Below are 8,443 nucleotides of genomic sequence, written 5' to 3' on the forward strand. Positions count from 1 at the left end.
CGCTTTCGAACCATATGCCCCGGGAGTTTAACATGTAGAGGCTGGGCTCACCTTCTTTTTGGAAAAATAGGCCTACAAAAGATTTGGTCGCCCGTTGACGGTTGGGACAATGGCACAACCTGACACAACCTAGCTAGACAGTTCAAAAACACATGCACGCCCCAATGCCTCATCCTGAGATCAGGCTTTATTTACTCCTTCGTCAAGAATGAAAAGATGTCCATGAAATACCAAAATAGATAGTTTATTAATTCGTTGGTTGTGCCTCGTGGTGTCCTCGATCTGTCTTCGTTCATAAGTTGCGCACAGCCCGGCCGCGCGTTTATTTGCGCACAGAATTTGATCAACTAAATTGTGGTTGGAACAGCCAAACCCTTTACTTCCTACCGAGTATAGTTACCTTTAACCACTCTCGAATTGACTCCTGTCCAAGGTTCCTGTAAAAGCTTTACCTGGAGATAAGACTAAGTGATCGCGGTAAACTTGGCTTACAAACTGATAAGTGATCAGAACTTCCCTTGAGTTTCCCGATTTAACATGCCTTCTCCGTTATCAGTGTGTATATTCGTGGCAATTTCAGGTTTTTGTTTTGTGAACGCCGTCAAACATCAATACAACGGGTAAGACTAGATTTTCTTGTCCTCTCTCCCCTTCTACACCCAACATGGTCCACAGACTGCCTGCCCCGGGAGTCTATAGCCTTACCATGTTCGTGCCCCGACTATACCTCCAGGGCCTGTCCAACCTCATGCCCTAATATCGTCCTCTTTGAAATGAATAATTTTGTAAGAAGACAGTTTTACCAATTCTTTCATGGAAAGTGGCCAAAATACATGTAAATCACAATCGCATTGTTACAACCAGAAATGTCCGAGGCTCGGTTATATTAGTATATTTTTGCTTCGACTTTTTGTTGGATTTGGTTTTTCCATCAGCTACTGTGTACATTTCTCTGAAATCAGTGCTGATACCTCATCCAAGTCAACCAGTATATATCTAAAGAGCTGCAGATTTTACTGGTTGTGCCGCTTCAACGTTAACCCAAACCATGCAGTGAAGGCAGAGGCGACTCTAGACTCCCGGGGCAGTAAATTCGCCATCCTGCAGATCGTCTCTTCTATGTATACCTGGCGACAGGATGGCCGGGGTCGGTCCACTGCGTACGGAGTGTTCATTGGATTTTACAGCAGTGCAGGTTCATCATACCAGAAGGGCACTGAGTCCTGTTACACCGAGGGACAATATGGGCTGCATCGGGAGCCTAAGATATTATATTACGTGTGAGAAGTTGAATTGATGTGGAGTCCACTGGGAGCGATGTGACACTTCGTGGAAGGGTCAAGTGGAAGAATTGAAATAGTTGCCGCGTCCGTCGTTACGTATAGCGAAACCTTACTATCAGATGAAACGTATCTTCTGCATCAAATTGGAAGTGAGATAGGGAATTAGCGTTCGATATCGATAATTTGCGTTGCTATGACCATAAAGACGAGCGTTGCCAAGATACAATGCCGTTTCAGTGGATTACGTGTGAAGGGATTTTTGTCCCCTGGGCCGTAAAATCAAGCGGGCATATATCATATACATTTTTTACCATCTTGCCCCGACTTGGACTTCTTCAAACCCTTGGTCCTCGTATAACCAGTGGTTTGCAATACTTTTGCACTCCGCTTCTCGATATTTTGTATACGACGTAGAGGAGAGAAACAGTGAATCTAAAGATGATCCTTGGCAGACCATCAACATCTAATTGACACGAGAAGCAAACATTAACATCGTGTTTTCTAAGGACGGCAGCTGACTGGATAGTGTGGTCTTATTTTAATTACCATATACATGTAACTTTCTTTTTTAAAATATTTTTGTATGTGTTGTATTTGTATATATGTACTGCCATACTGTCTTATCCTTTGATAGTTGTGCAATAAATTGAATTTGAATTTGAATTTGGTCACTGCGTGCCGTTAACTATTTGGGTAGGGGGGGGGGGGGGAGCAATAAGCACTCAGGAGGGGCCAAATTTGCCTGAAAACTGTGATGTCGAGGATATTCTTTATCTTTTCTTGGTGATAAGCTAAAAACACGTGATAAAGGTTACAACTTTGCCACTGATCGAGTAGGCCTAAACCTGGTTAGATAAGGAATTGCCAACTTTTGCCTGACGCACTTGAAAAATGCTATTTCTAGAGGAATAGAAAGTATATATACTTGACGATATCAACACTCGCCGGAGGTTGTGGTTTCTGAGAATAAACTGCGGTTGTTCTTGCACACTAATTGACATTTAGATGACGTAGGAAGAGCTTTTTGAACTACCGGAGGTATTCTCTCAGAACCTCTCATTATCCCCATACTGACGCGCGTTGTCTGAAAGAAAGGCAGAGAGGGTCAAGTTGAGGAGCTTTATAACCTCGTGGTTAAAGGGACACGTGGGGCATGAACTGTGTTGGTTTTTCATGCCAAAGTGGCTTCGTGTAGGCCCGTGACTTCTCAAAACAGGACCACTGAAAAAACATTTAACTGCAGTAAATACTTCACTAAAACGGAAGGTAGCCGTGATCGGCCTGCCTGAAATCCGCAAGACTCAGGAATGCCACCATTAGAGACGCCGGTCCTAAACTGTCCTTGGTTTGTCATAGCTTAAATCGATGCCTGTTTTAGTCGGTGTCGCTATATCTTGGAATATGGACTTGAAATGTCGGAGAGTGAAATAAACTGAAATGGTTGGTTAGCTGACAGACGTCATCCCTTCTACTGTCCTTGGTTTAAAGACGTCAGTCCCAACTGTCCTTGGTTTGTCTCAGCTTTTATCGATGCCTGTTTTGAGTCGGTGTCGCTATATTTTGGAATTGTCGGAGAGAAAATCTATAGAGTCACCAAAAACCTTCCCGCTTGTACAACTTCTTTACATGATTGTGCTCACCTCCCTTATTGAAATAGACGTCAAGGTATTACGTTTAAAACACATGACTTTGGTTTCAGGGACAAGGTTTTTCGCGTCTTCTTAGAAAGTGAGGATGCGTTTCAGTATGTAGAGAAAATAATCGGAGAAGGACCTTGGGAGGTAGGTGATCAGTCTGATGCTCCTAATGTGAATAACAGTAAAGGGGAAATGCATAAGTTCAAAAGCATACGAGGAGCTTTTTATGGTACTTCAGCATCATCCAGGACGGTCACAATCAGCAGATTTTAAGGAAGAGCCGGACGCGGACGAACACGCGACATGCAATACAAACTAGAGGCCTGGTGGCCAGAAAAGCTCCGCTGTATTGGGTGACATCGCGGTGTTGTAGTGGTCATCTTCCTTATAAAACTGTGTTTTTCTTTGCAGCTAGATGAATGGGCCCGCCATGTCTACTCTGCTACGAACGCCACCATCGACATCAGGGTCCCCAAACCCATCCTGAGGCGCTTTAGGCGCAAGTTGAGGGGAGATGGAATAAGATACAAGATTGTTATACACAACTTGCAAAGGTATAGAAATTTGAATTTTAGAAGGCTGTCACCCGGCAGAAGGCCATGAACTTTACTGCCACAGGCATACCACAGACATTCGGCCTTTGTTTACTTCGTTGTCAGGAGTTGCTCTTTGGGGTTGCTCTTATCACCTCTACTTCTCTTTCCTTAAGTTTGATAGATGATGAAATGGACCTTGAGAAACCCCGCCACAGACGAGACGCGACGGGCAAGACAGTGAATGCGGAAGACCAAGATGGGCCACGCTACCTCTGGGACAACATCGTCGGAAGATACGTCACCTTTGACGAGGTATGTGGATGGCACCCACTAAAAGAACTTTCCACTTACCTTACACTTACCACTTATACCTCAACTTTTCGTTCCAGGACGAAAATTACATATCGCTTCCCTTCTACCCGCGCCTTTTTAGACTCCTTTGCAGTCTATTTCGTCATCCTGATCATCTCTTTTTCATGTGACAGGACGAGGCCAGTCCACCCGGTAGTCCTCGTCTGCCACGTGCAAACTATACAGTCTGTGGCTCATTTTCTAAAGGGGTCTTAGTTTTTCAATTCATGACAACATTCATGTCCGCGTTCACTTGGGCTCTTTCAACATGTGACATGTAGTATTTTACTCATAATGTCTGCGACTCCAAACCTCTCTATTAAGTACATCCTGTGGACGAACAATTCTGTCCTTAGCAGAGGTGTCCTGATTAAAGAGTTGACCGCTAAGCATGCTAAGGGAGGTTCCACTGTACATGTTGTTGAATCCATCACCATGATCAAGTGTTGTTTGCTTTTCAGATAATGAACTGGATCCAGAACATTGCCGACACCAGTCCCCTGGCGTCCATCATCGATATCGGCAAATCATTTGAAGGGAGACCACTCAAAGTTCTCAAGGTGAGTATCTCCCTTCTGCTGCCCTAGTCCCCAGCGTCCTGATATAGAACTATCAAAGCAAGTTGTTTTCTGAGCAACACCACTTGCTGATATAGCCTATTGATCAGAAGAAACACCATTTACTCCACTCAGGACACAGTGATTCGACCTCGCAGATAAGTTTAGGATGAAAACCAGACTGCACCATCTTGCAGTTTGAGACAGGGACGTAGTCGTTGCATGTTTTGGTCTACGACTAAGGTATGCTAGTTTTGACCACTACTGTATATACATTTTCCCATCGTGGCTTCTCGTCTTTTCGTTTAGCTCAATGGAACGAGATCATCAGATCCCAGCGAGAAACCGCGGCCTGGTATCTGGTTAGATGGAGGGATTCACGCCAGAGAATGGATAAGTCCCGCTACAATGAATTACATCATATTCAACGTGAGTGTACCAGTACAGGTTCTTGCGATGATGCGCAACCAGGGACAACTGGGTTTGGTGGCATCTCTGCTCAAAGACAGCGGGTTGCCCTATATCTTTAATGGATCACCCCAGCATGATCTTGCCGAAATTCGTCTCCGTGTGTGCCCATGCAGCTTAAAACATGAACACTGTACCGATTTTCTTTTTTACCCTAGATGGTGCAAGGTTACGGCAAGATCCGAGAGATCACTGATCTATTGGACTACTTCGATTGGTACTTTATGCCGGTGTCCAACCCTGATGGATATGAATACTCCATGACAACGGTAGGTAATCCAAGTCCATTAATTGGTGTCTTAATCATATTTTCCATATTTCCAAGTTTGATCTTTTGAGGACAAAGTCACAACCAGAATGCCGGGACAAGTTCTCAATGATCGATTCGTATCTACAAGGAAATTGTGACTACGTCATGAAACCTTTCTCAATGACAAGATAACATTTGGGCTAAATACACTGGGGTGCAATGTCTTGTCTTTCCCAAAACACCACTTGATAATTTATCTTTGTAATGACCAACAACACACAAAGCAAGAGTGATGAGAAAGCCATCTGGTGGCAAGAAAGGTAACTCCGTCTTCCAGTTCCAATTTCGTCAAAAGTTAACCCTTTACGCTTATTATTTCTTTATGGTTTTACTTCAGGAACGTTTATGGAGGAAAAGTCGCAGCATCAGTGGACACTCATTTTGCCGGGGAGTGGACCTCAATAGGAACTTTGGACATCACTGGATGGGTGAGAATATTGCCACATTCTTCAGGGCATATAACATTTTGTGTGTGTGGAGGGGGGGACAGACCAGCACTTTTTCGTCCTTTGACATGGCATTAAGGACACCCTTCGGACTGACAAGTGCTGTCCTCAATAGAGAGGTTTCCTGGTTAGAGAGGTCAAATTGAATGGAAACACCCAATTTGGGACCAAAACTAGTGTCCTTAATAGAGAGGGTGCCCTTAATAGAGAGGTGTCCGCTAAGGGAGGTTCTACTGTACTTGCTAAAGGCTCACTCAGCTTGTGACCCTTGAAACAATGTAGACTAGTAGTCACACCCATCATCAGTTTTTGACCCATAAAACTATACCAGGGTTCTTTATTTCTGACAGCCAGCCCATGTTCTCCCTGTGTGGCAGCAGTGGCTTAACCCCTAAGCCAGACCAAGACCCACACCAATCATCAGTTCTCTACCATGAGACTACACCCCTGTAACCATAACAGGTGCTCTTCATTGCAGACTGCAAGCCCATGTTTTATCTGTGCGCAAGCAGCGACCCCTGCCGAGGAACCTTCGCTGGGGACGCACCCTTCTCCGAGAAAGAGAGCATAGCCATGTCACAGTTCCTCAAGGCTCAACAAGAGAATGACAAATTCGTCTTTTATTTCTCGCTCCATTCCTTCTCTCAAATATGGCTGCTGCCATGGGGTTATACGAAGAGCAAGCGGCCAGCTGATATCAATGACCTAGTGAGTATCTCTTCTGCGCCAACATGGCTTGTGGGCATCACAAACGATTGAAGCAGTTCTGGCTCATCTTGACATATGATTAGACCAAGGATTCATCTTGCTTGAGAGACTGCTGCTCTGGTGCCAAAGAGTAATTAGAGATGCAAGAGCATCTCATCTGCCAATGCATGCCAGTTGTTTCGTACAGTGTGACGTTGTTGAGACCTGGGTTGGGATATGGTCATGCAAGTGTGTCCTTAAAGAATTTTCCTAGGATACTGTCTTTTTTTCCCCAAAAGAGGCTTCACCTATTACTAACCAAGAGCAGTTAAACACATATCAATTTCGTGCCAAAGGATTGTTCACAGCAGCTCATGGGAGTCATCTCGGACCAAACCTTGAGGAGGACACTAGAATCATTCGATGGGGAAGGCCAGGGTGCCATCCAGTCATTATTTTCCCGGCAGTAAAACACACCAAGCCAAGTGTCTTGGGTACGAAACCATTTTGTCTTTTGGCTTTGCATACTTCTGCATTTTTACATTCCCTGAGGCAACATTCCAAAATGATATACACTGTACCTCGTCTCTTCCAGACCGAGGTAGCTCAGGTTGGTGTGGATGCTCTCAATAGGACACATGGCACAAGTTACACCATGGGATCCCCTGCAAGTATTTTATGTAAGTGAAAAGTGTGTGGGCAATGTCCCAACTATCTGTTAAAGGCAGAATCTAAAGGCGGGAGCCAGGTAGGTCAGATTAAGTTAAAAGGAACCTCCCCAAGTAGACACCTCTCTAATAAGGATACTCTCTCCCGTAAGGACACTAGTTTTGGTCCTGAACTTGCTGTTTCCATTCAATTTGACTTCTCTTATCAGCACACCTCTCCAGTAAGGACAATACTTGTCAGTCTCGAAGGTGTCCTGAATAGAGAGATTCCACTGTATATGAAATTGAGTCAGTAAAATGGTGTTTGTGTTGTTTTAATGTAGAAGCCTTCAGGGAACTATAAACTAGAAAAAGGATGTAGATCGACCTCTGTTGACGCTAAAAGCGTTAGGGAACTTGTTTTAAGTTCCAGTTCATGTACGTTGAACATTTTTGACCGATTATTTCATCCACACTTCAGATGCTGCGGGTGGCAATTCCCTGGATTGGGCAAAGGGTGTCGCAAAGATCAAATACTCCTATATCCTGGAACTCAGAGATACTGGCGAGTACGGTTTCCTCCTACCAGAATCCCACATTATGGAGACGGCTGAGGAAACGTTTAACGGAATCAAAGCAGCCGTCAGTTATTATGTCAGGAAATCCTCTTTGGAGAATGAACCGGTTGAGGAGAAACTTGCACTGTTCATCGAGACGGTCCTTGACATGGCTCTAGATGATGAACATTAGGATGGGGACCTGGTTCAATGAGTGATGGTCGTCAAGGCCAACCACGTTGAAAGTATGAGCGACAACAACAGGTCCTGTGTGAAAAGATGATAAGCTGCCACAGACGAACAGTATCTTGGTTGCACAAACCATTAATTTTGAATTGAGTTTTGATATCAAAGAGAAAACCATTTGGGACTGGAGAATTTTGATTGGTAGTGTGGTCATGTTAATGAGGTGGTCGCCAACCGGGGTTCCACTGTACTGGGAACTTTCGAGCTCACCGTTAGACATTGAGAAATATCCCAGGCCCCAACCATGTGGCTTGTTCTAGTGACAAAGTTTTTTTCGAAGACAAAAAGTTGAAATTCAAACATTTTGGAATGAGTCTTGGACCCCTCCGAACAAAACATTTTAATTTATTTGACGAGTCATGCTACTGTCTTATATCGACATAACACAAATTCTTATCTTTGAACTGAAACTTAAAAGCTTGAAGTATCTTAATTACCCACTTTATAGCATCAGCAGACAATACATAACCAAGGACAAGCCATTTGAAGCAGAACACCAGCACTGATGTCTTCTGGTGAAATGATTTCTTTACCATTTCGTTGCCTTCCCACTTGTTTGTGATATGATATCTGTATAGGTTTTTTCAAATATTATGGTTCAATAAAATGAGGTTATTCTCCAGAAAAGTCTTCTTTATTGCAGTTGTATGTGACCACAAAAAAGCCCCCTAAAATAAAAAAAAAAGATGCGTCTCTAAATTGCTGAGAACTACTCAAG

At 43.8% G+C, this 8,443-nt stretch overlaps 1 protein-coding gene across 1 annotated transcript; it reads left to right on the forward strand.

The window, feature by feature from the left end:
* The first annotated feature begins 513 nt into the window (after nt 1-513).
* On the forward strand, nt 514-8,331 carry LOC135495784 (carboxypeptidase B-like). Its single transcript, XM_064784704.1, has 11 exons — nt 514-620; nt 2,983-3,064; nt 3,332-3,474; nt 3,630-3,768; nt 4,269-4,367; nt 4,674-4,793; nt 4,991-5,101; nt 5,480-5,570; nt 6,067-6,296; nt 6,871-6,955; nt 7,404-8,331. Exons 1-11 carry the CDS (start codon nt 538-540, stop codon nt 7,670-7,672), a joined length of 1,452 nt encoding a protein of 483 aa, XP_064640774.1. The 5' UTR covers nt 514-537; the 3' UTR covers nt 7,673-8,331.
* The last annotated feature ends 112 nt before the right edge of the window (nt 8,332-8,443 follow it).

The sequence above is a fragment of the Lineus longissimus genome, chromosome 11 (assembly GCF_910592395.1).
Source record: "Lineus longissimus chromosome 11, tnLinLong1.2, whole genome shotgun sequence".
Classification (NCBI taxonomy): Eukaryota; Metazoa; Nemertea; class Pilidiophora; order Heteronemertea; family Lineidae; genus Lineus; species Lineus longissimus.